The following is a 13,437-nucleotide window of genomic DNA, read 5'->3' as shown; positions in this document are numbered from 1 at the left end:
CCGGAGGCCTTGAGAGCCGCGGCCGAAGGAAGAGAAAGGACGCCACCGCCTCACCCCGCCCTTCCCCTCATGGCCAACGGCGGCGGCGGGGCGGGGCCTGCCAAGCCACGCCCTCTCGCGATAGCGCTGCCCGCGGATAGGCCAGGGGAAGGCGCGAACGCACCAAGCCCCGCCCGAAGTGACGGCGCGGCTTCTGATAGGTCGGCAAGGGGCGGGCGTGGGTCGCGGCGGATTCAAGTGGTGGGCGCGCGCCAGTGCTGCCGTTGTGTCGCCGCCACGTCCCTACTGCCGCTATGGAGACTATGACCTTCCCCCGCTACAGCCCCGACGACATCATCAGTTACCTCCGCTCGCACATCCTGGAGGGCGCCGAGGCCCGGAACCTGGTTAAGGGCGACGTGTTCGGCAACACCAAGGTGCGTGAGGGGGGTGCAGGGCGGCTCCGTAGGCCGCCCGCTTCCCGTGTGGGACGGACGTGCTGCCCCGCTCTGTGTAACCACGGGGTTGGGTGGAACGGTGTGGCGTTGGGCTCGGAGGAGTCTCAGGGCTCTACCTCGCCGCTCGGGCCTCGCCGGGAAGCGCGGTGGTGTCACCAGCAGCACCCGGCCTGTCTTTCCTAGCTCTGTGGGAATAACGGTGTCTGGTAAAGTCGCATAGTTCCATTAGTTCGCCTGATCAATTTAGTGCTTTTAAACGAAGCTCTGCTTTTAAACTCCTCCCTGCTTCATCCCCTTTCATCTCTCTGAGCATTTAATGTTAGCGAGTGTCCCTGGCGGAAGGAAAGTGGCTTTAAAGTGGAATTGATGCCTCGGAGTGATTACTAGTGCTGTTATTCCTTGTGTTTGAGCCTGCGGTGGGAAGGTTCTGGCCCTGCGTGTTTAGATGGTTTTTAAGAAGCAAAACTGATCATGGATTAGTGCTATAAATGAAAAGCTGTTTAGCTTATAAGTGATTTGTTTCCTCTTCATTTTAATAATCTAATGAAGGGCACTCATTGCTACAGGATTATGATTTCTGTGACTTTTTTTAGGTTTTTGGCATTGCTTGGTTTGGAAACTGCTCAGGAAGCAGCAGTGTAATGAAAACCAATGCCTGGTGTACACAGTCAGGGCTGTAATTGTCCCAGCTGACTGCTGTGCCTTAAAACTGAATTATGAGCAAGTAATGCTTGAACTGCAAAATGTTGAAAAGTGAAACTTGTTTGTTGTGGTGGCTCAGTGAAATCAGCCTTCATGTGTTAAAAGCTGAATGCTTTCATGGCCTGGTCTGGGAGCCCTGAGTAATCAAACATATGGAATACTGATTCATATCCTCTCTTCCTGCAGCTTGACATTTTACACCTGATTTACATGAGAATCCTGCAGAAAGTGTATGGGATCCGCCCAGAGCACTTCTTCATGGTAGGGCTGCCTGTGGCAGGGGTGATGGGATATTAAAGGAAAAGAATATTGGACTCACCTGTTCTTTGGGATGCTGAGGGTGCCAGAAATGTTTGTAAGGCATAGGAGGGACTGGCCAAACTTTTGGAGGGATGCCATGACCAGCCTTGAAAATCCATCCTGGGCTGTTGGGCATCTGCCTTTGGCCATGGCTGGAGGAGGTTGGACTGATCTGGAAGGAATGTAAATGTTGCTTTTGATATTTGATCATGTCCACGCCTGTGTTAACTGAGAGGAAAGTAAGGAGAGGCTGATACCTCGTTGACTAACAGTTAATTTAGCTACTGTTAGGCAAGAACTGATCCCTGAAAGTGAGATGATTTTTTCTCATGGGATTTCTGGATAAACTGAAAGGGAAGAGCATATGTACACAAGATAACTCTGTTCTTCCCAGGCAGTGACATCAGCTGCCATGCTGTTCTATGAGGTTTAAAATATCAGAGAAAGGGGACAAGTGTACCACTACATTCTCCTGACTTCTTCATAAAGCAGTTGAGTATGTCAATTTTGGGGTGTTTAAAGAAGGAGCCTCTTGCTGGTAGCTGTATAATGCAGAGACTGTTGTGCTGCACAAGTTATGAACAAATTGGAACAGAGTTTAGATTGAGTTCCAGAGTTTGTAATGTTTCTTCTTTAGTTATTATTGTCTTTTTATATCTTTTCCAGCAAAGTTGACACTTAAAATTGTGTGCTAACTAACTTGATGACATTTTTCAGCCTTTAATATGTATTCCCTGTGGATGGGAAGATCATCCTCAGTGAATGGAAGATCGTCCTCTAATCTATTGGAATTATTTTATGCTGTGAAAAATGCTGTGTAATTTTTGTTTTAAGTATTCTCTACTTATGCACTGACTCTCTTTTTACTCTTTAGATGCCAGTCAACATTGACATAATGTACCCACAGATCTATGAAGGCTTTCTACCTGTCTGTAATTTGTATATTCACATGTAAGTAGAAGATGCTTGTCTTGTGCTTGCTGGGCAAATGCTCTGGGATGAGAGGACAAGATCTGTTTTGTAACAGACGAGAATAGGATGAGAACTGAGTGGTGGTCACAAAACCTGAGTCATGGTCACTGCAGCTGAGGTTGTTTTGTTTCCTTGCAGGGAGCACTTGCTGCCAATGTGCCGGATTAATGACTTTCAAATTGCTGATATTTTAAACCCAAGTAAGCAAGTGCCTTGTAATCCTTGTGTTTCCTGGGGTACTGGGTGTTGCTTGATATTCCAGGTGGTTTTTCTCTACGGGCATCTGGTGTCCCTGATTTCCTGCTGCTCTTCTGACCCTTAAACAAACTGGTTCAAATGAGCAGTTCTTATCCCTTATGTGGGCTGATGCAGGTCAATAACTGAGGGCAGTTTTGAATGCTATGAGTCTGTTGAACTGGTGATCTGGAGATGGGCTATGACATACTTACAATGGTGTAATAATAGATGGTGATGAAAATTACCCTGATGGCTCTGGAATGCTTTAGGATTTCTTACGCTGATGCCTATGCTCCATTCCTTTCAATACCCAGTTGTGGTGATTCTGCTACAACACAAACAACTTGGAAAAGGCTACTCTAAAGAACCCTGTCACTTCTGGCTCTGTCTTGTCTAAGACATTCAAAGCTTTTGTAATCATCTTTCAGAAAGTTTGCTTGGAATAAAGCCAAAAGGTCTCTGCAGTTCAAATTGCTGCTTTCAGTTAGGCTGATAGCTACAGAGAGGCTCTCTTCAGAGCTGTAGTTCAAGACTGACATTCTTTCTCTCTGGCTTCTGTTTTAATGGGAGGCTGTGTGTTAACAGCCTTTTCTCCCAGGTGCCATTATTAATTTGTTAAATTACACAGAATTGCTCAGAGTTTGTAATCAGCTTGGTGCTAGTTTTTGTGTAGTCTGAAATCTTTGCAAGCTGAATGGGGGAAGAGCTGATTTGGATTGTGTTTTGTAATTTCTGTCTCCTCTGAATTACGCTTTGCCCAGCTTTTCTGAAGCAATTGCAATGCTTGTGGAAACCAGCTCAGTGAGCTCTTGCAATTCCTATTTCAGAAACAAAGAGAACTGTTCGCTTCTTGAGTGGCATCCTCAACTTTGTCAACTTCCAGGAATTCCGGCGTGAGGTCTACTTGGAGCTACAACTGAACTATGTAAGACTGCATGCTGTTTTATTCCAGATACCTATAAAAGTATAATTGATATTAACCTTGAATTAGCAGCATGAAGGTTGTGATTCAACTTCAGGTTTATGTAACATGTTGGGATGTTAAATGTAAAATTACCACACCAAGTAATGCAGGAAGGTACTGATTATTAGTTAGGATATTACTGAAAGGTTTTTTTTTCCCCAATAACTTATTTGATACTTTAGCCTGGTAAGTGAAGGATTAACACATTGGATTGTTTTGAGAAAAATTGGGTGCAACAATTGTAGGTGGCTTCTCTTCTGAATGTCTCAGTAGTTCAGAGATGGTGCATTTCATGTGAAATAATGATGACCAAGGCTCTTATAGAAGCCCAGAGAGAAACTACACTGGTCTAAAATTAAATATTTAACTTACAGAAATCAGCTATGGAGAAACACCAACAACTGGAGGCTGTGAATCGGGAGGCAGCAATGAAACTGGAGAAACTGAAGTGAGTGTGAGGAGTAAGCACTGTGAGATGCACTGCTTGCCTTTCCTGCTCAGGCTGGATCAGTTGGCCAGTTGTGTGAGGCTCAACAAGTCTGAGTGTAGAGTGTTCTTGGGTCATGATAACTTGGTTCAGTGCTACAGGCTTGGAGAAGAGGGGCTGGAAAGTGGCCCAGCAGAAAAGGACCTGGGGGTGCTGGTTGACAGCAGCTGAACAAGATGCAGCAGTGTGCCCAGGTGGCCAAGAAGGCCAATGGCACCTGGCCTGTATCAGCAAGTGTGGCCAGCAGGCCCAGGGCAGTGACCATCCCCCTGTGCTGGGCACTGGTGAGGCCACACCCTGAGTGCTGTGTCCCATTCTGGGCCCCTCACTAGACAAAGAGGGACATTGAGGGGCTGGAGTGTGTCCAGAGAATGACAATGAAGCTGGGAAAGGTCTGGAGCACAAGTCTGATGAGGGACAGCTGAGGGAGCTGGGGGTGTTTATTCTCTTCTGGAAGAGAAAAAAAATTACTTTTACAGTGTATGGTTGTTTTGAGGGAATCCTGTATTTGTATATTGAGGACTAGGGTGAAACTTTTTGCTCTTAGTTAGTTTTTAGTGATGTGTCTTTACCCCTTCAACAGCTGTTTCAACATCTTCCATCTTTAACTTAATAGATAAGTAAAGTTGTCTTCCTTAGTTATTTGATATGTTTGCCACAATCTCTGTTTCAGGCCATTTAGCCCTACTGCCTGTGTCTTTGCACCATTAAGTTTTGTTTTTGCTTGTGGATAATAGGATGAAGAAATGGCTGGTTTCCAAGAGAGCTTTCAAAACAAAGTGGTTTTTTTCTGACAGCTGCTCTTGGTGTGCGCTACACAGGGGGTTCTCTAGCTAGGATAGGTCTACACGAATATAAGCTATTTGTATGACAGGTAATATGCAAATTTCATAAATGAAAATCACCACTGGAATTGGTAAGTGTTGTACTTTCATGCTTTGCTTAACATGATCTTTAAACTTAGTCCTCTGTTATGTTTGTGCCACTTCTTCCTGAAATAGCTCTTTAGATTATCCTTCAACTGCAAAATCTTATAAGAAAAGGAAAATAAGATGTATTAATTTGAGATTGTCTTGCTCTGATTACTAAAGTTACTGGCTGTAAACTATGTGGAGACAGTGATTGTCTTATTTACTCTGACTGGGCTATAATGTTGCTGAAGCTGTCCAATATCTTTTTTTCCCTTAGCACAGTCCCAGTTGAACACCAGGCAGAGGTCAAACAGCTCACAGAGAGCATTCGGGAGCTGGAGCAGCTGCTAAGGCAGGACTATCGTCGGAAACAAGTAGGATTTTGTTCTGTATTTCTCTGAAAAGCTGATATGGGTTCCTCACTTCTCTTGATTTTATTCCCTTCCCTCTACCTAAGCAGATAAAGGGGACTTTTCTGATTTAAAACAATGGCCGTTTTAACAAAATGCTGTCAGACCCCTCCTTGTTTCACTGTAAGGAATGTGAAATGTGCTTTAAATCAGACTTGGGGAATACAAAAGTATATTTGACTCTTTTTTTGAAATGCATTTCTGCAATGACTTGGGAGATACACATCACACTTCCAAACAGGAACACAGGTATGTTCCTCTTTGTTTTCCATTTGAATTCAAAGAATTAGAACTGGAGGTGAGCCATGGTGAGAAATGAGGCCTAAGAAGGGTCACCCGAGGGAATGCCTGGCAAAAAGAGTAGGGTTAATTGCAGAGGTAACTTTTCAGCAATGGAAATTTGCTTCTCAGATCTCATAGATAACCTTTTTAGCTCCTTTGGGAGAAAACAAAAAATCCTGACCACAGATTATTATTTTCTATGTCAAGTCATGTCTCTGCTGTTAATATTATTAACCATGTGTTTGACTATTATTTGGGACCTTACATTAAATTAGACTTTTCCTTGAAGAACAGGGCCTCTGGCAAAGAAAGTTGTGGGGGTATAGTACTGCCAGGGTCAATGAGAATAGGGATGGCCAGTCTCTTATCCCTAATCCTAGTTACCCACTGCTGGCTGCATCCCTAGTGCTTCCAGTGGCTTTCATCACAATATCCTCCTTTCCAGGCTTTGAAATCTTACAGACTGCAGTTTTGTCTGCTGGTTATGGCATTCCAAAGGACCCCAAAATGGGATTTCTCCTGTAGACAGGTCTATGATAGAAGGGATAAGGCAGGTAGCAGCTGTAGAGATCCTACAAAAAAGCTTGGTGCTTTTTTTCAGACAGCTTTGCAAGAAGTGATTTCTCAGAAGAAGACGGATATTGCTGAGAGCACCCGAAAACTGGTGAGTACACCTCTGTGTGGGTGCTGGCTGCAGCTTCGATCTCAGATCAACTGAGAGATCACCTCTCTTTTTAGGATCAGGTTATTCTTGGAATTAAGTCACTAGTAATCTGGACTTCTGAGATGCTGGGGGTTTACCTTGCATGCACAGAGTGGGCTAAAGAGGCAAAACAGCAGGTTTTGAGAGGCCTTACAGGAAACTTGTTGCTCTTCTCCCATGTTGATAGAGCTGGCTCTGGAACACTGCAGTGACTGCCTCAGTTTCCCTAGGTGAGGAGTTCTGAGGGAGAGAGCTGCTGGTAATATGCCAGGCTGGAGGGGGCTTGGAGCAACCTGGGACAGTGGGAGGTGTCCCTGCCCATGGCAGGGGGTTGGAATTAGATGATCTTTAAGGTCCCTTCCAATGCAAACCATTCTAGGATTAGCTGGCAGGCTCTTTGTGGAAAATACTAGTTAGCTGCTGTTCTTATGCACCACTGTAAGCAAATCTGGGAAGCAAAATGGGCTGTTAATTGCTTTGATTTGTTAATGCTGTTTAGAAGAATTTATTTTTAGAACTTCCTAATGAGAAATGACTACACACCAAAAACCTGTCTAGTCATAAGATCATGGCAAACTTTGCTACACAATTCCTCTTTGTTCACCTAATCACTAATACTGACAGTGTTTTATTAACTAGAATGAGCTTAAAGTGACTATGGCTACTTTGAAAGAAGAACAAGAGCAGCTGAAATCCAAAATTGTGGAGAGTCCAGAAGAACTGAAAAATTCCAAAGAACTGATGAAAGAGACTGTTAAGAAATTGAAGAGATCTAAGGTGAGGTTTTCCTCTGTCCACATAAGGAGGTATTCTGTTAGAAAAAGCATGTTTTACTGGACTGTCATCATCTACAACTGCTTCTTGAATGATGGCAAAACATCAGCAGGACAGTGGTTAGTCTGAAATGAAAGCACAGCTTCAGAGAAAACTGAAGGTTTGTGGTGGAAGTGGTGGTTTATTTTTGATGGCCTTTTTTTTTTTTTTTTTCCTTTTAAAAAGCAGGATTGCAGTCACTTGTAAAACTAGGTGTAGAACTCTTGAATCTATACCTGTCTGTCTGTTTGCTCTCAAGAGCAAACAGTATTTTGTCAGCTTCCAAATACCTTTGGATTTAGAATGTGTGCTTCATAGTGATTCTGTTGTCATTCATGTTTCTGGAATTGATGGCTGTCTCCACTAATATGCTGAACACTGAGTTTCCTTCCTAGGTTTTTTTTAATTATAATATCCACTCATTATTGTGGTTTATGATTGCTCACATATCAGTGAAGTTTGCACTTTGCCTCTGAAGGTATTTTTGCTCCAAAGGTCTAAACTTGATTGCTGTGATTTCAGGTACAAAGCTTTACATAACTCTTGTTTTACCAGTGTAGAGTTTTTTCACAGTACTGCTTTTTTTTTCTGAAAGCTCTTGGAAAAAACTGGTTAGTTCAGTGTAAACCACTAGCATGTCACCTTTTCTTCTGTGCTTCCAAAGAAATGGCTTTTTAAAAAAATTTTTTTGCAAAGTAAAGAGCTCATTTCACTAACTCTTGAATATTACTTCTAGTGTCTTTAAACAATGAGGGAAGGGTTCAAAAGTCAATATGCTTTAGTTCTATATAAAAGAACTCTGGAGCTATTTATTAAGTATTTTTTTCTCTTTACAGCAAGAAGTTATTGAGAAATATGAAGGTTACAGAGACCTAGTTGAGGTTCTGCCATCATGCCAACTGGAGGTGCAGTCATACCAAAAGAAGATGGAAGGACATGGAGCAAATGTGGAGAGACTGGCCAGTATATTATCAGAGGTTTGTATTATCCAAGTTATATCCTGTCAGGGAGAATTTGATGTCTAAGCAATGTTCCCCTCTCTCCTCTTCCCTGTAAAGTACAACATTTTGAAGCTTCCAATATTTTTATTAAAAATGTCAATAAAACATTGCTGCTGCTTTGCTGGGTGGCACTAGCTAATGTACTATGCACTACCTATTGACCACTTTGAATAGTCAAAGCCTTTGTTGCCATAGAAACCTGACCTAAAGTAGTTGGAACTGTCTTGGGGTTGCTGGTAGGAAATGATGGGAAAATAAAAGTGAAATTGAGTTTCTTCTGCCTTGAGAGTGGAAACTAAGAACAAAAAATTGTTGCTTCAGGAAGAGTGACATCTTAAGTGCCTTTAACTTTATTAATATTACTAAGCCAGACATTCTCTGATGAAATGTTTGTCACAATACAGTACCTTGCTATTTGCTACCAGGTTTTGGGAGAATGCAGTTGTTAGGAGCATTTGAAAAACGGTATGGAGTCTTTTTGGGTGTATATATATAGCATTTGTTCAAATTACCTTTGGCAAAAAGCTATAGCAGAAGTCACAGTCACTTCTGAAAGTCATCCTAAGGGATGGGGTCTTGTCCATTTGGATGTATTTATAATCAGATAAAGACTAGTGAACTGGGAGGATGAGTTGGCAGTCAGATCTTCAAACAGCAGCCAGCTAGTTCTAATCTTAGTACATTTACAGGGTATGCTGTCTTGATAAATTAAGGGGGGAGGGAGGGGGGGATTATTTCTATTTCATTTATTTCTATACTTCTGTATTCTAGGTCAGAAATCTGGAGGACCAAATTGAGAGTGCTCAGGTAGAGCTGAAAAAGGCCAAGACAGATGAAATGTCATTAAAGAGAATGGTCACTGCAAAACATGAGAGACTTTCTACAGCTGAGATAAAGATTAAAAAGATGCGTGAAGATGTTGAGCAGCACAAGTGCACTGTGCCTGAGTACGGAGGAGTTGATGTTTCTGCCTGATGCTGCTTTATGTCTTTGTTATGTGCTGCCAAAGTCCATGTCTGCTACAAACACACAGCTTAGCAGTAAGGAGAAAATGAGCAGTGTGGGACAGCTCTGTATGAAGACCAGTAATGCTGCAGGCAGGGAGCTGGGGTCTCAAATCAGTAATTGCAATGTGACTTGACAGCAATTCTTTTATTGGAGCACTAATTTAATTTATAATGCTTATTCTTGATTCTTTTATCTTCTTAAAGAGAATGTCACATTGGGATAATTTTCCAACTTATCAGACTTCAACAAAGCCCCATTTGCCTTTCATGAATTTTTCATAATTTCCCTTGCCACTTTTGCTCATTATCAAAGATGTTCAAGACCCATGGGGATATGGGGCTCACATCTCAGAGGAGCATTATCCTGACATGATGCTTCTAAAACAAAAGGAAAAGTGTCATTTGATCAAAGCCTCCCAGCCCCTCTTCTTTCCTCTGATATGCTGAAGGCTTTCAGGGCTGTGTTTGCAGGATCAAACTGCAGCCCTGTAAGGTCCTGGCTTCACTGTGAGGTTAGTGATGAACTGTTACAGAGAAAATTTATTTTAAAACAATTTTCTTGTACACAGATAGGAAAGGGAATAGAGAAAAGCGTTGGCTGAGTGGATTAGCTGTGATGGAAGGGAGCTTCTTCCACATGGCTGAGAGAGTTGAGTAAGATTTAGTCATGCTTAGGGTTTATGTGGTGTGCAGAATGGCACTTAGTGTATTGTACCAGCTAAAGGAGATTATTTGGAAGGAAAATAGGCTGGACATCGAGAAGAATTTCTTGACAGAAAGGGTGATTATACCTTAGAATGGGTCGCCCAGGAAGGTGTTTAAGGAAAAACTAAGTGCCATGCTTGAAGTGACAAGGTGGTGTTTGGCCATAGGTTGGACTTGATCTCAGAGGTCTTTTCCAACTTAAATGATTCTGTGAATAGTAGCTTTTAATTAAGGGATGAAAACAATATGATCTAATGCTCCTTTTTGTCAAAGGTTGCTGCCAATTTCTGTTTTTAATGTGTCAGGTATTTCCCTTGAGTGATAAAATTAGATGCTTTGATAAGCAAGAGAGGAAGGGAGGTAACCTTGGTTGAAAAGGAGTTTTTGCTGGTGAATAAGAGAATGTGTCCTGACTAATCCCTTGAGGTAGGAAGGTGTATATGGGCTCCTACTAAGTATGGGTTATTTCACCTATTCTTCCCAGAAATGCTGCTACAATTCTAGGTGTCATTATTGTACAAATGCTTGGTGTGACCTGGTAGGTGTTTTTGCACTTTAGGTCAGTCTCCTGTTCCAACACTCAGGCTTTGCTGGTGACATGGCGGCTCACAGCTGGAGCCATCTGAATTTTCCTACAAGCTGGGGAAATGTAATTTGGTCTTTGGGATGCAGTGAAATGATGGACTGGGTGTTGCAGATAACATGTAGATGTATGGGACTGGAGCTTTAGGTTTGTGGGATGAGCTCTTTGGCTAAGGAAAGTGTGTGACATTGAGTTATGCTGGAACATCAAGTGCAGCTGTATTGCTTTAACCTGCACCACTCAAAGACAGGAGGGCAATGTCCAGCTGTCTGTTGGGCTGGCTCCACTGAGGTCACTTGAGTTGCCTTGATTGGAAGCAACTAAGGATCTTCAACATAATCCTCTAACTCCACTTGGAATTTCACTTCTTGTATCTAAGTTGTTTTAGTTTAAAAATTGCATTAATTTCTGAAAAAGTAAATTCTGTATATCATTGCTTCTGGAAGCTGATGGTTTTATGCTCATAAAATGCAAGTTTTGCTCGTGGTGGGCTTAAGTTTAATCTGGAATTGGTCAAAAGGCTCAGTACTAACTTCTTCTCTCACCTTTAGACATTTTAACAAAGTCCAGGAGAAGAGGGGTGCTGTATATGACAAAGTGATGGCCATCCGCAAGGAAATCAAGCAGATGAAGGGCGAAATTGAGCAGCTGAAGGAGGATGCTGAAGAAAAAGCAATGAAAGCCAAGGTGAGGTTTTTTTTCCTCCCCCCAAACGAATCTTCTTACATTCCTGTTGTAGTGTGGACAGTACAATGATCCTCTAAACAGCCTCCCCTTTGTTTTGTGAATTCTGCTTCTTTAAGCCATGGATGAGATACCATTGGAATAATTTGAGTCCACCAGACCACTCAACATTCATGTTTGATAAGGACTTAATTTTGCTGATGGAATTTTTTTTCCTTCTTCTCTTTCTAGGAAATACACCTAATTTGGAAGGCTATATTGGAGAAGTGTCATGAATCTCTCCTTAAGGCAGTAAAGAGTTATGCAGCCTCAAGAGCAGAAAAAGTTGATGAAATAAGGAGAGGGCTGTTCAGCATTCAGTCTTCTGGAAGTAGTTCTTAAGCCTGTGTGCACTTGTATCCCACTTTCATTATGTTTGTGCTCATACCTGAACTCAAGAGCTTCTGCTTTGCATGGGAGGGATGACAATTCCAGGCAAATCTAGCTTTCTCAAAAACCATGTCAGAACACGTTTTGCTTTCCAGGCATCCTGATGTCATGAGTTTGCTGATGGATAAGAAAACACTCCGTTTCTATTGTTTCAGTCAGCACCTGGTTTTAGTGATAATACTGCAAGTCTTGCTAACACCAAACTGCTCAACATTTTAGACAGGACCCTGCATTTGTAGAAACTCTTCTGCAGACTTTGATCTGGGAACATCTGTTGCCTTGGTCTGTCTTGAATGTTCAAGATAAGTCAGTAACAGGTGCTACTCTACCACCATTATTCAATTAAGATGAAATCCTGACAGAGCAGTAGCATCCATCTAAATGCCAAGTTACTCTCATCATAATTATTTGTAACTGTAAACACTCAGAAGTATCATTTTAATATATTTTTAGTTAACAGTACACTTTCTCTCAATGCTTGAACTCATTATGTCACTTTGTGGGGTATTGAACCCTCATCTGTGTTAAGATGCTCTTAAAAACTGTAGGTTGATGTTTTTTGCCTTAACTTGTAATGGCACTCAGTGTGCCACGGTGGTTTTAATTATTTGGAAAAATAAAATGTTGATTTTTACACTCCTTGATATAAGGATATTTAACCCTTTTTCTCTTGGATTTTTTCCTTCTCCACTCCCCTAACTCACTTGGCATAACATTTCAATTGAAAAAAGTGTACATTTGCAGGAATGTGTGCTATGAGCAGTCTTTGATGATGAAAGGAGGAGGATGATTCAAGCTATCTTTAAAATTTTAATTCTTCATGTCTTACTAGACAGAGGTGCTAGCAAGTCAGTTAGGAGCAGCAGGTGCTTGTTTCTTCTAGAGCTCTTATAGAGGCATCAGACCCTTCTAAAGTTTTGCTTTAAGCTTTTTTTTTTTTTTTTTTTTTTTTTTTTTTTTTAATACTGTAACAGAATTGTTTAGGTTGGAAAAGCCCTCTAAGCTCAAGTCCAGCCATTAACCCAGCACTGTCCACTCCACCACTAAACCCTGTCATAAAGTCCCAAAACTACACTTTGAAATATTGCAGTAGTATCTCCTTTCTTATAAAGACTTGTTGGAGGCTGCGCTGACAGCCTGGATATTGCAGCAGCACTGGGGAAAGAGATTCCCAAAAGCTTCCAATAGATACTACAAGGGATTATTCCAGCCAGCAGATAAAAATTCTTAGGCTAGAGCAATGATGCTTGCTTCCAGTGATGAGGAATTTGCAGGACAAAGAAAAAGCTGGGTTCTGGTTCCTACTCCTAGGAATTTTGCCGCACCATCTGTTGGGTAAAATACAAGGCTGCAATTCATGAAGAAACAAAAAACCTGTCCCTGGAAATCAGAATTTTATTTCCAATAAGTTCTTGTGCTTCCACAGTCACCTGTCTATCTGTACCTGAAATACTTAAAAATAAAACATAACCAAAGTATATTTTATCTAGAGATAATTGATTCCTACGTGTGAGTCTACTGCTGCTTTTCAAAAATTTCCACCCACCTTGAACCATATGGCAAGGCAGTGGGGGGAGTTTAGTGTGGCCTGAAGGGTAGGGAAGGGAGAAGGGCTTTGCTGAGGCAATACAGCTCCTTTTCCCTCAAGAGGGCAGTGTTAGTCAATATTTTCTTTTTCGTTTTTTTTTTTTTTTTTAAATTCTTTCTTAACTACTGTTTAAAGGTGTAGTTAGTTTTGGGTTTTTTTTTTTTTTTCTTCAGTATTTTGTATACAACATCAAGCTTGTATCAAATTTATGTTGTACTGGTT

At 41.7% G+C, this 13,437-nt stretch overlaps 1 protein-coding gene across 1 annotated transcript; it reads left to right on the top strand.

The window, feature by feature from the left end:
- Positions 1-203: 203 nt before the first annotated feature.
- NUF2 (NUF2 component of NDC80 kinetochore complex) lies at positions 204-12,286 on the top strand. Its single transcript, XM_010409365.4, has 13 exons — positions 204-416; positions 1,326-1,400; positions 2,314-2,390; positions 2,550-2,611; positions 3,476-3,573; positions 3,987-4,060; positions 5,288-5,384; positions 6,304-6,366; positions 7,045-7,182; positions 8,055-8,195; positions 8,991-9,166; positions 11,066-11,201; positions 11,430-12,286. Exons 1-13 carry the CDS (start codon positions 294-296, stop codon positions 11,577-11,579), a joined length of 1,410 nt encoding a protein of 469 aa, XP_010407667.1. The 5' UTR covers positions 204-293; the 3' UTR covers positions 11,580-12,286.
- The last annotated feature ends 1,151 nt before the right edge of the window (positions 12,287-13,437 follow it).

The sequence above is a fragment of the Corvus cornix genome, chromosome 8 (assembly GCF_000738735.6).
Source record: "Corvus cornix cornix isolate S_Up_H32 chromosome 8, ASM73873v5, whole genome shotgun sequence".
Classification (NCBI taxonomy): Eukaryota; Metazoa; Chordata; class Aves; order Passeriformes; family Corvidae; genus Corvus; species Corvus cornix.
This window is presented reverse-complemented; position numbering and strand designations above follow the sequence as displayed.